Genomic DNA, 18380 nt, shown 5'->3' with positions numbered 1-18380 from the left:
CCAGCGTTTTCCAATTCTTTGTGGATCACTCTCTCTCTTTATCTCATCGTTCCCCCTGTCTGTTTTTAGGCTGGTCAAATCTCACTGAGCTGTTATCAGTGTCATGCAGTGCAGCTTCATAAGCAGCTTTATCAGGGCAACCCCCTCCTCCAGTCTCCCATGAGGCACCATTTTCCCCATACCTTCACACATACATACAGACAGGTACACACCCATGCATGCATTTACAGGAATGAACATAGGCATGCATGTACGCAGAAAGGCAGGCCTGCAAGCATGTACACACATACACACACAAGCAAGGCAATTATTCATCCCTTCTCATCATTTTGGGGTCCCGAGTGGCGCAGTGGTCTAAGGCACTGCATCTGAGCGCTAGAGGCATCACTACAGACCCTGGTTCGATTGAATGCTGTCTCACAACCGGCCGTGATTGGGAGTCCCATAAAGTGGCGCACAATTGGCCCAGTGTCGTCTGGGTTAGGGTTTGGCCGGGGTAGGCCGCCATTGTCAATAAGAATTTGTTCTTAACTGACTTGCCTAGTTAAATAAAGGTTAAATCAAATTTAAAAAATAAAAAATGGTAAAAGCGCAGTAGTGTAGATAGAGGGATAAAGATTGGTGAGAAGGAGTCAGAAAGAAGCAATCTATTGCTGCTCTACCTCGTGGCTGCAGGGGTTGTAAAAAGGGTCCCCAGCACTGAAACCAGACATATGACTATATGGTTGGTGTGTACCAGAGGTAGAAATCATCATCACACATGCATGTGCCTGTAAGCTCCCCCATGTTAACCCAATGAGTCCCACTGTAACGCAGGCACGTTTTGGACTTCTAACCCCTTTTAAATATCGTTGTAACATTGGATCCGTCTATTTATTCTGGATGTGTAGATACCAACCATTAAACTGTGTGATTAACAGGGGCTGAGCGGTGTTTGTGATGGGTCGGGGACGGGGGCCGGGTCTTTTTTACAAAAACGTCTGTAGTGTCCGAATGGTTTGAGCAACAAACTATTAAAACCACATATTTTATTAATAGAGTAATGGGAGTAAAACAGCCTGCAGGGGTTAAATTAGGATGAGAGGGGTGCTGGGTAGGGACTAAGTAGAATGGTTTCTAATATACTTTAGTGGGCATCAGCCACTAGAAACCAAATATGATTCTAAAACACTTATATAAAAATGTGTTTATAGATAATATCAGTCCAATTGGCTGTTATAGGAAGAGTAAAGATTTTTTAACAAAGAAACTGTTCTGCTCTAATTCATTATAATTGGAGAAGTCTGTTTCTTGTCTAGCCATAAGGCAAGAAATAGGTAGCCTACTTCATCAGTAACCTACTCTGGCCAACAGTAAACATATGTAGTGTGTTAGGCTGATTAAGTAGGCTATGACATACAATCCTGACCTTGTGAGTTGACTGAGCTAAATGTATCACTCATTAGAATTGCACTGTGAATGCAGGTCTTATTCATGTCACACATCAGTGTGGTGACAGAAGTGACAGCAGAGATAGCCTGATGGTTTCTGTCAGAATGGAAAAAAGCACACACTTGCACTGATAAGCGGTTCAGCATACAAGGCATCATACACATAAATGCAACTAGGCCATAAGAAGAGGGATTTCCTTCAGAGTCTCTCTCAAACTGTCTCGCTCACTGTTTTTTCATCTGAAAACTGAAATGGTGCTAGTTCGGTCTCCAAATTTTGAAAATAATGAGCCTCATTAAACTGAGTAAACATTCACCATCTGAACCCTATCAAAATGTTTTTGTTTGCAATATGTAATAAAAAGCATGAGCTGGCGCACACCCAGAGAATCACTGTGCCTTCTTCAGGGTGATGCAAACATATAAGCCTTGGTTTGAAACAAGCTCAGGTTGGAAAAAGCGTATTTTTTGTTGACATAACTTTTAATTGTTACTGGTTGTCCTTTGTTGCGTTATTTACTACATGGACAAACTTTTGATTTATTGTAGGAGGGGCAACATGTCACAGAAATATTAGTAAGATCATCTTTGAATAACGGCCGCCCTCTGCTGGTCAATTTATGTCATGTTTATTTCTACGGCGTCCATGAAGGACCAAACTAGAAATTCCCTATTACGGATTCGTTTGATGAGTTGTGTCCTAGCGCCATCTCCATATTTTTTTCAAAGACCCCTTTGGATACAGCCCGGCGGGGAAAGGGTTAAGGAGCGGGGGGTCCAGATGCCTCCTCTCCTGCTCGCTATGACGAACAAATGAACTCCCGGGGAATGAAATTTAAATTCCACAAAGGAGAAAAAGTCCTATGTTTCGAACCTGACCCTACGAAGGCTAAAGTACTCTATGATGCAAAGGTAAATGGCTTGTTGTTTAGCCAAGAGTTTGTTTGTGGTCACGAGGGCTGATACTGCATGCAATTCCCAAACATTTTGATTGACATTTTTTATGACTTTATCCAATACTATAGCTAAGTTAGACATCATGTTTATTTGATATATCCGGATAGACCACAGAAGGCCCGACCGAGGTTGCCATGCTAGCTAGCTGCTAGGCTAACGTTTGCTATTAGGCTAACATACCGTTAACGTAATATGGTAGGTTTATGGCAAAAACGAGGCCATCAACAATGGCTGCAGCCGTGTTATTTGTTGCTATGCTGTAGCCATGTTGTAGTTGCTATCTCTGCACGTGCTGTAGCCAGGTTAGCGCGGGTATATTTTCTTAGCTAGCTCGTAGCTGCTACATTTAGCTAACGTCAACTGTCATAACAACAACTGTCCGCTAACGTTGGAAGCAACGTTAAACACCAACGGTGAATTAACATAGCATGAGTTCACGTTAGCTAGCCTCTGTGCAATGCCAGGGCAACACATTACAATCAGCCAACTCGTTGTTTACATAACATTAGCTAGCTACCACCAATTAGTAATGTGTTGTTAGCTAACTAACGCGTACTGATGGCTAACTGTCTATTTGGTGTAGATGTGATACATTTGCCTGCTGTCTGTTACACGCTAACTTGAGTTTGGTTGGCTACCGCTAACTATCGTTCATTTCTGGGATTGTGTGTTGTAGGTCGTCGATGTTGTAATTGGCAAAGATGAACGTGGAAAGCGAGTCCCAGAATACCTGATTCACTTCAATGGTTGGAACAGAAGGTAAACTCACACACAAGACACAGTCTGGGGTGGGGGGCTTGAAGAAGGGATACTGGGGAGGAGGTTGGGTGGGGACAGGTAGCAGGGTTCTTGCTGTGTTCCTGAGGGGTGGGGTGGATGGGAGGATCACCCCCAAATAAAAGTGCCATCCCCTGTATCTATGAGTGGTTTAGGTTAATTTCCCCATCCTTTGTGGATTCTGCCTGTTGAGCAGCAAAAGGGCTCATTTTCCAACATTCGCCCTATAAGCAAGCTACTGGTAGAAACTTTGTACGGTTGGCTAAAAATAGTGGTCACGTTTATTTAACAATCCTTTGAAAACTGTACATAGTTGTCAATGATTTTAGCCATCTATATGGTGGAAATCATTGAGTGTGTATAGCAACCTTCAGTGGAGCTTTGTTCTTGATATCACTTTGACAATACTGTCATGCCGACTGCATGCAGCTTGAATTGGAAGGGGTGGTATTTATCATCTGTTGCTTTGTGCTACAGTTGGGATCGATTGGCAGCAGAGGACCATGTGCTCAGGGAAACTGACGAAAATCGCAAATTACAACGTAAACTGGCTCGTAAAGCTGTGGCTCGCATGTAAGTTTGACTCCATTGGAGAATATCAGAAAAGTAAGCATTAGGTTTGACAGCAGATTTGGTGCCAGTGTCCTGTCTAACTGTGTCCACTTCAACCCACAGGAGGAGAAAGGGATGGGGGAAGAGACGTCGTCGTCTACCCGGTGTTGAGTCAGCTCTGAAGACACTTCCTGAAGAGAAGGAAGAGAGTGATGACGCATGTGAGTTTGCCTGTTCCATCACACTCAAACTAGTGCTAGTGCAAAGTAGTTTATCGGAATGGCTTTTCGGTGGAAATGGCTTGCAAGCTAAAATTACATGCACTTTTTGGTGGGGGTATCTTTCAGGTTTGATTACGTCTTCAGACAACAGTGACGAGGACGATTCCGAGGATCCTGAATCTTTGAAAAGTGAGGAGAGCGACTCTTCCGAAGATTTGGACAAAATGGTATTGTGTTTTGAATTATAGACTACGACAGACAAATAGGTTATGTATTGAGAAAACATATCAACTCAGTTGTTCTATTGACATTGTCAGAAATACACATTTTGACAAAATGGCTCGATGGATCTGACCGTTTGCCCATCTTATCTCCAGCAGGAAGAGCAGGAAGCTCACGCTAAGATGGAGAGTGAGGACAAGACCATCAACATAGACATCCCTGAGGTTCTCAAGAAGAAACTGGAGGATGACTGCTACTACATCAACAAGAGGAAGAAGGTGTGTAATTAAACAAAGATAACACCCGCTTTATTGTAGTTCCGTATACCTATTCATATCCCTCCAAATTCCTAGATATTGGTCCATGTTCAGTAGAGACAAATGATAGAAACAGGGAGGTACTAACTGAGCTAGTCCAATAGGAACACAGATTTGTCATATTCTGTTGCTAAACTTTTTGCCTTGATGTACCGTACTGAATGCAACTCTTGACTTTTGACATTTCAACATCTCACTGCCAATGAGCTGTGATCATGAAGGGCTTTGTTCTTTTTCTACCCAGTTGGTGAAGCTTCCGTGCCAGATGAACATATTGAACATCTTGGAATCATACGTGAAGCACTTTGCCTTCAACGCAGCCTTCTCTGCCAATGAGAGGTACAGAAGTCACCAGAGCACCGCCCAGACCAGCCTCAGTCCTCACTATGTTCCTCCAGAGAAGAAGTGAGTCCCCAAAGTACAACATTTCCCATAAGCCTTTTCGAGTCCCATGGGCTACATAATGGTTTTGTTTGACATTGCAGCCGCCTGCCAACTGACTGATCTACAAATCACCTTGCATCATAAATAACTACTCAATGTTATTTGTAGATCAAGTATGTCAGTCACAATATTACCAATAAATGCATTACAGATTCGATGCTCTCGAACATGGTTATTGTGGATGAAATTATCTTTGTGGTAGCTAAAAGCCACCGTTTTGTTTCAGTGAGGAGCTTTGCAAGGAGATGGTGGACGGCCTGAGAATCACCTTCGACTTCACCCTTCCCATGATCCTCCTGTACCCCAACGAGCACGCTCAGTTCAAGAAAGTCAGCTCCTCAAAGTTCTTCATGCCTATCCGGGACAACACAGCCAGCTCCAGCAAGTAAGACAGACATCAGGCTATGTATGCAATCCTCTTGAATAATTAACATTGGGTCATTTTCAGGTTCGGAAGATGAAACAAAATGAAGTTGAAAACGTTTCACTGTTGGAAGACACTAAGTACATCAGGCCTTTGTTCAGTTTGTATATCTGACCTAAGTTGAAAATGTCAGTGACAAATTATTGTACGTTTCTTTGGTTTTGTGGTGTTGGATGTCATTACCAAACTGGTCTTTCTTTGACCATCTCCGCCCTTCCTATCCCAGGACCCTGCGTGAGCGCACCCCCAGCCCCTCTGGCCACAACCCCTCCACCCCCCAGTCCACGGACAGTCAACCGGCCCTGAGCGAGGCCTCCACAACCACGGCAAACCCCACCGCCACGCCCAAACGCCGGCGCTGTGCCTCCACGGCAGACCCTGACGCCCCTCAGTCCCTGCGGCGCTCCACACGTCACACCTCGGGGGGTGAGCGGATGGCGGGCGAGGGGGGCAGCGGCAGCGCTACGACCTCACCCCAGCCCAAACGCCGCCTCGCCAGCCTCGACACGCCTGCCCAGCTGCCCAAGTTCTTCCTCAATCTGGAGAAGAGTGAGTGGCAAGAAAACACACTCAAACACAATAAGCAGTTAATTGTGTAGTGCTTTACTTTATGCAATGTCACCCGTAGCCTCTGTTGTTGTAATGACTATATCCACCCGCTAGATGGCACTCTTCCCTCTTGTCATACATTACAGTCCGCTCCCAAACACATGGAATATTGTCTGCGCACAGCTTCTCAGTGTTACAGCACACAGTAAATGTCTGTTGTTGTTTCTGAAGTGTCCATAAAAATGTTGTCCTCCACCCACTCCCATCAGTTGATTGACTGCCGTCTGCCCTCCTGTCCCCTTCCCAGAAACCCCTGTCCACAGTGGCTCGTCCTCTCCGTTGCCCCAGACGCCCAGCAAGGAGGGCAGCGGCGTCTTCTCTGGCCTGGAGAGCCGACGGAACAACGAGCTCAATGAGGTCCTGAGCTGGAAGCTGACCCCTGATAACTACCCCCAGAGTGACCAGCCTCCCCCACCCTCCTACCTGTACGGCTCACAGCACCTCCTACGCCTCTTCGGTAGGTGTCCTCCTAAGCCCTTTCTCTGTGTGTGGGGGAAACAGGGATTGTTGTTTAGTTCAATGTAGCCTCCAGTCACTCGTTCTCTTTCAATCTTGTTTTATTCCCCTTATACAGTGAAGCTGCCAGAGATCCTAGGGAAGATGCAAATCCCAGAGAAGAACCTAAGGGCCCTGGTCAAACACCTGGAGCTCTTCCTCAGGTACCTCCTATCTAATTATAGAATAATGACATGTTTTCTGTACTTTTGTTCTTCTTTTAGTGATCAGCCACACACCATAACTAGGCTAGAACCAGGGCTTCAATAAGCTCTATTTCGGCTGCCATAGCTCACCTCCATAGAACCTAGGCCTGGAACGTTTCCTTTTGCTGCCAAAGTAGCCGATGTCAGGTGGTTATTTAAGAAGAAAATGTTTTCTCATTAACCTTCCTGGTTAAATACAGGTCATAAATCACGTTTTCTAAACTGGGTGGTTTGAGCTCTGAGTGCTGAAAGCTGTGGTATACCACGGATTTGACAAAAAAATACTACTTACTGTTCTAACTATGTTGCTAACCAGTTTATACTAGCAATAAGGCACCTCAGTGTTTGTGGTATATGGCCAATATACCACAGCTAAGATCTGTATCCAGGCACTCTGTGTTGCATCATGCATAAGACCAGGCCTTAACCATGCTATATTGGCGAAATACCACACCCCATCAGGCCTTATTCCATTAATAACTAATAACTCCTCAAGCCACATTAACTCGCAGTGGAACTGAAGATGCACAAATCGCCAGTCTCCAGGATTAGTGACACTGACTGGGCGAAGCCCGTTATCCCCCAGTCAATCACTGTCTGGTGTGTAATTGTGCCGGCCGCCTCGCAGGAAGGGACAGGCTGCCGTTTAGTTGCTGTGCCGACAACAGTTCCATGATCGACTTCCTTTGATTACGATAATGCCCACGTCAGCATTTCTTTGGACGTGCTCACTTAGCTAACCTGGTGTGTGGTTTCCACTTGATGGGCCTCTGACATTGTATTAACGTTAGCTTACGTTAGCTTAGCATGCAGAAATGTTTGGACAATGCGGCAGCTTGATGGGCCTCCGATAAAGTGAACCTATAAAAAAAAATAATTGGACAGCGCAGTGGAGAATAGAGAGGTGGATTTTTCCCATTGAGGCTTTTTGTATATCTTGGAGAGGGATGGGAGGGGGTCCCTGTTGGGAGCAATGGAAGTGCAGTCTCCATTGATCTGCTGACACGCACACACAATCCTCTCCGCCTATCCAGTGTTAGCCCCGTCACCTGAAGTCTAGCTCATTCAACTGGGCAGTTTGCTGTGGTGTAATGCTATTAGGTAGCAACTCTCTGTTTGTGTGATTCATGCAGCTCACTGAGTGGAAAAAGTGCTCACTGACCTGTAAGCTGGCTCTCCCTGCATGCCTGCCACAGTTATTGTAGCCATAATATCGTCTAACAGGATGTGATCAGACGATGATGGCTTGAGATGTTATTTATGCAGAGGGATTGATATGCTGTTTTTGTGTCTGTGCATGTGCCTCTCTGTGTGTGTGTGTGTGTGTGTGCGCGCGCACCTGCATCTGTCTGTATGTGTATGAGAGACTGTCAGACTACATTCAAGTGAAGGGAGATGAGTCGGCGTTACACAAGCAGGCGATTCTAATCTTTAAATCCTGCCCAGCGATCTTCAGCTGGCCCCAAACCTAGGGGATTTATTCTCTCCTTTATTAATCAAACGCCTGCAGTTTCCCCTCCAGCCACCTCTCTGCGCTGTTGTACACTGAGGGACATATGACTCCTTTCTTCTCACAGCTGGGTACGTCTCAATCTTTTTTTTAAATGAATTTAATTTTTATTAACAACAAATCAATACATAAAGCACATGAGGGAACACAAACATACATAGGTTACAAACAATGGACAATCGAGCTAGGGGCGGGGCTGGGGGCGGGGCTAGGGGGTACAATATCACATTACAATTACACAAGGACCTTAAGGGACATGCATATACTTACAATTCTAACAGCTTTTTTGTTAGTAGAGCATTTAACCGTCTTAAAATACAGTTCAATTTCTTTTTGTAGGGTACGAAAATGTGGTTTTCTGTTTGTAAATTTACATTTGTGTATATGAAATTTGGCCAAAAGAATAATGAAATACATAAAAATGTTTCAGCTTATTTCTATTGTATGTAAAGAATCCAAACAGGACATCTCTCCACAATAGTGTAAAATCTTACATGCATATAATGCCAAAAAAGATGCAACTCTGTTTCTGGGTGGTCATTACAAAAGGAGCAATTTGAGTTGATGTTTTCCTTAAACTTCTTCATATAGTGGTTGGCAGGATAATATTTATGAATCATTTTAAAGGAAACTTTCTTCATTTTGTTCACAAGTAGGTATGTGTGTGGCAACATCCAAACTTTTTTCCAAAATATATAATCAATAAATCCATTCCAATAAGGCATGACATAAGGTATAGATAAAACATCCTGCTGAAACGAGGTTCGTATCGCTCTGTTGTTGAATGGACCAAAAGAGAAACAAATATTTCCTACTGATGAGTCAGCAGGGTCAATAGAAGGTAGGCTCTGAGGGTCAGGTCTTGACACATTCCTGAATACATAGCAACACCTGAGGGAATGGCATCTATTGCAAAATCTTTAGGTGTTACAGGGACCTTGTAACGTGATAAGAATTCCTTATAAATGAGTAAAAGACCCTCTGCATTTACCAGTTGGCTCACGACAAGGACAACCTTGCCTAATTCCTCTCTTTAACTCAAATCTAGGTGAGGTGCCATATTTCAATTTGATAGAGCTGTTACCATTTGCATAGAGTCTTAATAGCCTTACAGAAAAAATCCCCAAAGCCAAGTCTCTCAAGGGAGTGGAAGAGAAACTGATGCTCTACTATGTCAAATTCTTTATAAAAATAAAATAATATGAAGCTATCCTCAGTTATTAGGTCTGAGTAGTCAAGTATGTCTAATACTAGTCTGACATTGTTAGAAATATGTATTTTCCTCATGAAGCCAGACTGTTTCATCAATGATTGCATCCAGGACTTCTTTAATTATTTTTGCAAGTAGTAAGGCTAATATCTTATAGTCAATATTAAGAAGACAAATTGGACGCCAGTTATCGATGAGCAGCACTTCTTTTTTAGGCTTAGGTATCAGTGTTATTAACCCCTGACTCATTGTAGGAGGGAGAACATTGTGTTTAATCCTCTCTAAAAAGACTTCAAATAGGAAGGGAGCTACTTGTTCAGAAAATAATTTGTAAAATTCTGATGTAATTCCATCAACACCTGGTGATTTATTGTTCTATAGATATTTGATAGACTCGATCTCTTCAACTTCGATGGGTTCATCACACTGTTTAGATTCTATATTACTGATAGAGTGAACATTATTCAGTGAGTTAAAAAACATATCTGTGTTCCTGACAGTACGTACAGCTATACAATTTTCTGTAAAAATTGCTACAGTATTTAGCGATTAAGTTTTGGTCATCTGTAATAACACCATCAATGTTTAACTTATGGATAGTGTTATTTTTAGCGTGAAATTTCTCAAGTCTAAAGAAATCGGATGAATTCTGTTCTCCCTCCTCAATCCATTTTTTCCTAGATCTAATAAAGGCTCCTTCTGCTTTTAATGTATATATATTATCCAGTTTATTTTGTAACTCAATTAGTTCCATCTTCTCCTCCCCCAAGAGGTTGACTGGGGACCTCTGAGAAAGAGAAGTTATCTTAATGATCACCTTTTCCTCCTCAGCTCTTCTAGTCTTAGCAAGATTACTACCATGTTTTCTAAGGTATTTGGACACCTCAAATTTAAAGAGCTCCCAGTTCTTGCAATGAGATTTTTCTTCACAAGCCCTTTCCCAAAAGTGTGAGAGCAGATCTTTAACCTAAAATGTAACTATATCATTATTTAATAATAAGCTAATTAGCTTCCAGTAAGATGCTCTACCAAGGTTCGTATCTGGGGTAAATATTTTGATATCAATGTAAATAGCCTTATGGTCTGTGAGGGGAGTAGTACAAATATTTGTAGTAACACACTCACTATCAATACATTTGGATATAAGCCAAAAATCATTTCTGGATTGTCTGGAACCTGTTTTGTTACTCCAAGTGAATGATCTTTCAACCGGAAACCCCTCTCTCCATATATCAGTAAGATCAAACTTTTACATAAAAAGTATTAAACCCAAATTCTGATTGGTTGGCCTACCTGAGGGCCATCTATCAGTTGAATTATCTATTGTAATGTTAAAGTCCCCTCCTATCAATAATAACGAATTGGGAAATTTAGATAACCAATGAAGTATATGTTTCTCTATAGATTCAAGCAACTCATCATTCTCATGTTTGGTGTTGTACCCGTAGAAGTTTACAGTAATGAGCGTAATGTCATTGTAACTGATCACAAGACAAATAAAGTGACCAAAGGGGTCACATTCCGAGTGTAGAATATTACCACCAAAGGTATTGTTCATTGTAGTGACACCGGCGGAGCGTTCAGATCCATGGGAAAGCCAAATATCGTTGACTCACTGTGACCCCCAGAAGTTGGCATCAGCCGAAATTGAGTGAGACTCTTGAAAAAAGCAAAACTCTGTTCGAAATTGTTTAGCAAATAAAAAATAAGGCCTTGCGCTTCACATTGTTTTCTAACCCCCTCGCATTAAGAGAAACTATAGACAAAGACAAAACAACAAAGATGATATAAAAGTATAAACTGTAGTAGGAGCAGTGAACGTAAACGATAAGGAACCGAGATCTGCACCATTTTAAGTCAATTTAAAGTAAAAATAGCTTATTCCATAACCTTTGAGCTAGACGTTATCTGGCTTTGAAATTCAACTCAACTGAAAATTATGTTCAAGACCAAACCAAGGGTTCTCGTAGTAAGAGAGACTAAAAACCCTCTTTAGTGCAATCAGGAACTATTCTGAGAAATAAAACAACAAATAATAATTTAAATAAAAGGATACCTACTATTTTAAGTACATATGAAAACTGATCATAAAATAATTGAATAAAAAATGTTTTACATATAAACGTTCCTGAGACCTTTTTTGGAAATAAGTATTAATAACTAAGTAGAGCAATAACCGTGTAAAGTCAGAGCAGACCTGTATGCCCTTTAAAACAGTATCTTAGTTACTGTATACATACAAAATAAATACAACTTTCAATCTTCTTCGGAAATTTGTAAACGAAATAGGTCTTCTGGTCATACAAAGAGCAAACTAATAAATTGAAATACCTGAGTATTCCTGAAAAATAGTCACCTGATGCTTGTTAGGTAAACCACATAAGGAAAATGAGAATACCATGGCTGAAACCATCAACCTGTTCCTTCTGGTGAGATTTTAGGGAGAAATATGGATTTCTGAACCGTTGATGAAACCTCGTCCTCCGACGAAGTAAGCAGCCTTCCCCTCACTTCGTGCTATCTTGATCGTTGGCCACAACTTGTTCCTTCTTTCTATGTCTTCCGGGCTGAAATACTCGGCGAAACGCATACCATGGCTCTGAAAGAAGGCGTTCTTCCTAGCAGCTTTCCAGACAGCATCCCTGTAGAATCTGGCAGTGAATAGGATGATGATACCCCTTGGTCTTGAATCGTTTTGCTGTTGCTTCTTGCCGAGGCGATGCACAACGTTGATGGTATCACCAACTTTGTTCTTCTCTGCAGGCAAAACTTCTTGGCAGATACGGATAGCCTCTCCTCACACATCTTCATTCTCCACCTCTGGCAAGTCGTAGAGTCTCACGTTCCATCTTCATTCTCCACCTCTGGCAAGCCGTAGAGTCTCGGGTTCCATTTTCTTGTGTATTGTTCCAGATCAGTGAGACGTCTATGGTAGACATTGTTATTCTTTTCCACCCTTTCCAAAAAAAATTCAACTTTTGCCACTCTCGTTTTCACATTATTAATTTCACCACATGCAAACTCCAGTCTTTTTCAAGCCTTCAATAACCATGGTGTTCGCGCCTACCATTTTCTCAATGGCGTCACACCTGGAGTTGATGAGTAAGGAGAGGGTAGCCACGATGTCAGAGTTCATGTTGGGGTTTTTTTGGGGGGGGGGGGGGGGTTTGCACAGAGTAACCGGCAAAGAGGGGAATTAGTCATCGTCATCTTCAACAGCATTCGAAAGCATGATATTATCCATAGGCCAAGCGTAGTTATGACAGTTGTCTATAAGCACGTTTCTCTCTTGTTGATTAGCAATAGAACGGCTAAGTTCTTCCTTTCTTTTTTTGTCACGACTTTGCATGGACATGCCGAAATAAATGATCCAATTATCATTCCAGTCACAGGAAATGTCTTATATCTTGAACAAATAAAAATGACTGTAAAAAAAAATTCCCCCAATCTGTCTGAAGTGTGGTACAGAGCTCGGTAAAAAAGCGTCTGTTCAAGCCGTCATCTTGGCACCTCCTCTTGGGTACGTCTCAATCGTCTATTAGGGCCTTCTTCCGCTAGTGTCATCTTTTTATTGACAGTAACCACGTTTCCATACACAGCTTTTATACAAGTGAAGTAATTTCGTATAAAAAAAAATGTCACGATGGCTGTGATATAAACAGGAAGTTTCAGTACAGTTTTATAAATTTGGTTTGACATGGTGGGATCTTTTTGTGTCGGTAAAGTTAACTACGAAAAAAATGGCGGTGGAAAGGCCTTTATGCGCAAATGTTGATATAATAACCATAATATCGAAGTAAACTTGGAGTCACGCGATGACATGGTGTGGGGTCCTCCCAATACGACTCTGGAAAACACACAGTTTATTAAGCTATTATGAACTTCACAGGGTGGTAAATGGATGTCATAAGGTGACTGCACCAATTTGTAAGTCGCTCTGGATAAGAGCGTCTGCTAAATGACTTAAATGTAAATGTAAATGTACGGTATGAGCTGGATGCACCTTTTCAATACATATCAAAGGTTTTACTCTGGTGACATGATCGATGCTTTGACTGCCATTTGAAAATAAAAATATTCTTATCATGTAGACTAGCCTATAAGCACTATCTGCGAGCTGTTGGCTAAACCACACGTGCCAAGACCAGACTAGGCACATTTGCTATTTAATGAAACAGTTTTGTCATAAAACTATCGGTAAGGTTGAAAATGCGCTGAACTATAGATTTTTATTCGATACATGGAAAATTCATTGTGCAATGAATTTTATCCGCGACAATCAGTTTGGTGGAAACGCAGCAATGGTGGGAAAATGCGCATATTGGTTTTGCGCGGATTTAGGAATATTCACACATCTGTTGCTGAAATTATGGGAGAGGTCAGAGAAATGCAGGGTGGAGAAATGCATGCCGGGATTGGGCACACGGCTTTGAATCCAGAATAGGTGACCTACGTTATTCGTGTAGATCCGATGAGAAAAGTTTGGGCGAGGGGGGGCTTGGTGAGATGCCTGACCACAGAGACTGTGGGTGCGGCTATTTATAAAAATAAAAAAATGTACCTTTTATTTAACTAGGCAAGTCAGTTAAGAACAAATTCTTATTTTCAATGACGGCCTTGTTCAGGGGCAGAACGACAGATTTGTACCTTGTCAGCTGGGGGATTTGAACTGGCCACCTTTCGGTTAGTAGCCCAATGCTAGCCACTAGGCTACCCTGCCGCCCCATGAGCCATAACCGAAAAACAAGTGGCATTTGGAAAGTGTGGTGGGACAAGTATTGTTAGCATTAAGTATCTTGCTAGCTGGATCGAATTATCCGTTAGCTAGCCAAAGAAATGTTTAGCAACATTAGCCTACTTAACTGATCAAATAATTTAGTGTTTGGTGTGAAAATTAGCTGGCTAATGAAGCCAGACAGCTCATTACAAGATGAGCTAACCAATTCGCTATTAGTATTAGCTGGTAACGTTATACGACTCCTTGCAGTTCCTCAAGTTATAGTTGCTTTCTGGACCCTGGCAATCTGAAATGTTAACTAGCTAACGAACTATCTGTGAACGAATGTTTTCCCTCTACAGTATGTGGTTCATTTTCAGAATGAGAGAATTAGTTGAAAATGAGGCGTTGCTTGTTAAACAAGTGTATTCATGGATCAAGTCGAGCTTGGGCCTGGCTTAAGCTGGATGCCACTTGAGGGGAAAGGAACACCACCCACTTTCCCTATTTTTCACTTTTTCAATACAGTATATACAAAGGGGTATGCCAGGTGTACTCTGCCTGAAAGAGATCAACAGCGGGTATCATGCTCTGCTGGCACATTGTAGAACCTACGTCCACAGACAGAAAGTGTACAATGTAATAATGTGCAGTGTAGCTCAAAGATATTGCTTTTGTTGTGTTAACACTTGTGTGAGTGAGGTGGGGATTATTACAGTTTTTTTACTCCGTGAACGTTATTTTGCACACATGTAGCATTGTGCAGTTGATCGATGTCTACTATAGTAGAGCAAAAATAGAATGCCTGTTTGTTTCATTCTATTTCTACTTAAGATGTTTTTTCCCCCAAGTGCAATATTTAATGTGTATTGCATTCTATGATTGTAAAGGCTGTCATGGCTAACTCATTTGCAGTAAAGTCTAGGCAACAAATAACACTGGATTGCTTTCTTTACATTTTTTTTTAGCTGTGAGTTGGGTTCACATGAACCACTTTTTATTTTACACACAGACTGAACCGGTTGATCAGTCTTTGTTGTTTAATTAGTTAACCTGCATTTCAGTGCAACAAAAAAGTGTCACCTTTTTGGGCCCTCACCTGTTTGCATCCCTTAAAGTACTTAATAAAAATACTTTAAAGTACTAATACTTTACTCTTTGTTTTTTACAACTTTTACATCACAACATCCCTGGTCATTCCTACTGCCTCTGATCTGGCGGAATCGCTAAACACGAGTGCTTCATTTGTAAATTATGTCTGAGTTTTGGATTGTGTCCCTGGCTCTCCATAGATAAATAAATAACCAGGCAATTGTGCCATCTAGCTTGTTTAATATAAGGAATTTAAAATTATTTTTACTTTTGATACTGAAGTATATTTAAAACCCAAATAGTTTCAGACTGTTACTCAAGTAGTATTTTACTTGAGTCATTTCCTATTAAGGCATCTTTTACTTTTACTCAAGTATGAGAATTGGGTCATTTTTCCACCACTGTGGAGAGTGCCTATAGTGTATGAGAACGAGGATGCCTGTGTTCGCCCAGATGCTCTCCCACAAAAATGTATCCATATCTTATCTAACATCTGCAGAGAAATGTGGTTCAATTTTACAGCTTTTGCTCTACATTTGCACTGACTAATAGATAGGACAAACCAATAAATAATGAAGAATAGCTGTAGCCACGGTCCTGTGGTCCATACAAACTAGTTTGGTACTCCACAACGACAATAATTTGTTGCCGGTAAAGCGCCTCTTAATTTCTCCCTCTGATGAGGATAATTTGTTTGCAGTCAAATTATAAGAGCGGGTAGAGCTAAGATGAGATGGCAAGATTTAGAGGATTTGGCTGAGCAGCGGATACTAAGAACATTCCGGATTATTTTCCCTACTGATTAGACGGGGAGATTTTCCCTTTCCTACTCTGGCGAATTGGGTTATTTAAGGCAAGTTACTAAAAGTACTGACTGACTGCAAGCCTGGAGGGGGGAAGGGGTGTTAACAAGCCCCCTGTTTGAAAACACCAGGATTGGGAGTGCTGAGTAACTAGTCTGGTCCGTGACGTCCACAGTATTTGGGGGAGTAATGCATTTCCCACGGTGGTCTTTGCTTCAAATGCATTAGCTGTCTGTTGATGGCCATGCTGTGTTAACTAGCCTTAACTTCAGACTTCTACTCAGTGTGGTGAATTATACCCTGTTATGGTGTTATATCTCTTCCTTATCTCTCTCTCTCTTTCTACTCTGTCCCTCTTCCTCCATCCCTCTCTCTGCTCCCCAGGTTTTTGGCTGAGTTCCACGAGGACTTTTTTCCGGAGTCGGCGTACGTGTCGTCATCGGAGGCCCACTACTGCATGAAGCACCCGCGGGCCGTTTACTGAGGCCGTTTATCTCACCCTGCCCTGCCTCGCCCTGAACTGCACTGCTGGGAGGGGAGCTCCAAGCTGCTTCCCAAACCATCCCTTTCTTTCACTTCTTCTCTGAGACTGCGCCATTATCCCTCTCCCTCTCTCTGTTCACCCCTTGCCCTCCTAAATCCAACCCATGCAGCTATGTGGTTTTGCCTGCCGGAAAGAAGTAAGGCAAGGGTCTTGGCGTCTGATCGACCCAGTACTTCACTCTCCCCAGCCCCCAACCTGGCAGCCTGGCCTAGGAACAGACCCCCCTGGATGCAATGATTACCCAAAGCATGGACGTCTACTTGTTATCCTTGGCTGTAGACCGTAACCCCCTGCTGGGGTTTTTGCCACGATGCTGACTTTGTCCTGCTTTCTCTCGCTCTGCGCTCAAGGACCACATTTGGCCCTCTCTCTTTCTCTAGCAGCATCTGCATCCGATCCTTCTATCTCCGTCCGCCTAGGCAAGCAAACACTGGGAGAAGGCCTATTTGATACGTTCGCTTTATGTGTGACTATTGGCTTCTCCTCGGCTCACCATGCTTGCTGCCCCAAGCCACGCTTCAGTGTGTGTTAAGTTATTTCTAAACTCTTGTAGAATGTCATTACTCTAGTAATGTCTACTATCTGTGTTCCTCTTGCTTAGAGGGGCTGGTGACGTTATGACCACTGTGTGTTCATATTGATATTCGTCATGGCATTACCCCCAATGTTTGAAAAAGGTATTGAATTTCATTGATGTATAAATTCCTTTTCTGTGCTTGTTTTTTTGGGGTTTTTTTTATACACTGTTAACTTGTAGACTCGAACAGGAACACACTTTGGAGGTGGAAATGTAAGAAGATCAACTTTCAGTTTGTTTTCCATTAGTCTTATCTGAAATAAAAGTTGGAGCAATATTTTTGGCATGTGGTTTATGAATATTGCTGTTGTGTTCATGCAAGGCGCGTTATATGGCAGCACAATATAAACAGATAATTGACACTTGAGCCAAACTGCGCTATGTTTATCATGAATGCATTCCCTGCGAATGTTGCCTTTTCAAAAGGCGTTGTCAGCTGTATAGATAGCTGTGCTATAATGCGCTGTGCATTTAATCCTGGTCCTTTTCTCTGCTGTTCTTCTCTCCTTCAAGTTGAGTCCTTTTGTCCTTAAGGAAACATTATTCACACTATAAAGGTTGTTCTAAACTATAGCAAGGTACAAGAGCAGATTGTTGGGTTTATTCTCAGGGCGAATCGGCTACGGTTTGAGATTGAACAGGGCCTTTGGTCTCAGAGGTGTGATATCAGAGATTTGAGAAGGGCAGCCCAGGGGAGGGAGCCTGGACCAAAGCCAGTGTTCTTCAGAGGATGACGTCTGCCTCCTTTGATGTGCACACAGCGTTTTGGGTTGTGCCCCGTCTGTCAGTCGCTGGATATTGGTGCCCTTAGACCAGGGATCATCAACTAGGTTCAGCGGCAGGTCAATTTCTTTTTTCTTCAGAGGATGGACAGGGGGCCTGAACATAATTACTAAGAATTTGTAGACTCCAAATTGACCGCAAGAAGCACAAACGGATCTAATATTTGTCTGAAATATAATCATTTCAACCCTTACTTACTGTGTATGTGATTGTATACAAATGTATGTATGTTATGAGTGGGAATAGTTTGGAACAGATTTGAAATAAAATAACTTGAAGCTGATTTGCTGTTGTTTTTACAGTCTTGTTTCCAACAACACTTTTTAATAAAACTTGTACCAGTTGGGGAATCCTGCCGTAAACAATGCCTCCCCTCTGTCACCTCCTGCCATAGCTGCCTGCTGTAGAATCCTTCTTAACATTGACCAACACACACTGCCTCTGAATATGGGTTCTTGAGTGTAACGGCCAGTGTTGCAATCAACGTACA

General features: G+C 42.3%; 1 protein-coding gene across 4 annotated transcripts; it reads left to right on the top strand.

Annotated features, from left to right (window-relative positions):
• The first annotated feature begins 2105 nt into the window (after positions 1 to 2105).
• On the top strand, positions 2106 to 18173 carry LOC115133007 (male-specific lethal 3 homolog). 4 transcript variants are annotated; one of them, XM_029665813.2, is made up of 13 exons: positions 2106 to 2342; positions 3064 to 3146; positions 3642 to 3737; positions 3840 to 3937; positions 4064 to 4164; positions 4318 to 4437; positions 4721 to 4881; positions 5147 to 5305; positions 5571 to 5893; positions 6201 to 6410; positions 6528 to 6612; positions 8165 to 8235; positions 16371 to 18173. In XM_029665813.2, the coding sequence occupies exons 1-13, from the start codon at positions 2244 to 2246 to the stop codon at positions 16445 to 16447; spliced, it is 1683 nt and encodes a 560-aa protein (XP_029521673.1). In that variant the 5' UTR covers positions 2106 to 2243; the 3' UTR covers positions 16448 to 18173. The 4 variants fall into 4 exon arrangements, with proteins under 4 accessions (XP_029521673.1, XP_029521663.1, XP_064881147.1 ...); XM_029665803.2 differs by having other exon boundaries at positions 4315 to 4437; XM_065025075.1 differs by lacking the exon at positions 8165 to 8235.
• Positions 18174 to 18380: the final 207 nt, after the last annotated feature.

Source organism: Oncorhynchus nerka, linkage group LG2 (genome assembly GCF_034236695.1).
Source record: "Oncorhynchus nerka isolate Pitt River linkage group LG2, Oner_Uvic_2.0, whole genome shotgun sequence".
Classification (NCBI taxonomy): Eukaryota; Metazoa; Chordata; class Actinopteri; order Salmoniformes; family Salmonidae; genus Oncorhynchus; species Oncorhynchus nerka.
Note: the sequence above shows the minus strand (reverse complement) of the source record. Positions and strands in the feature narration are given on the sequence as shown.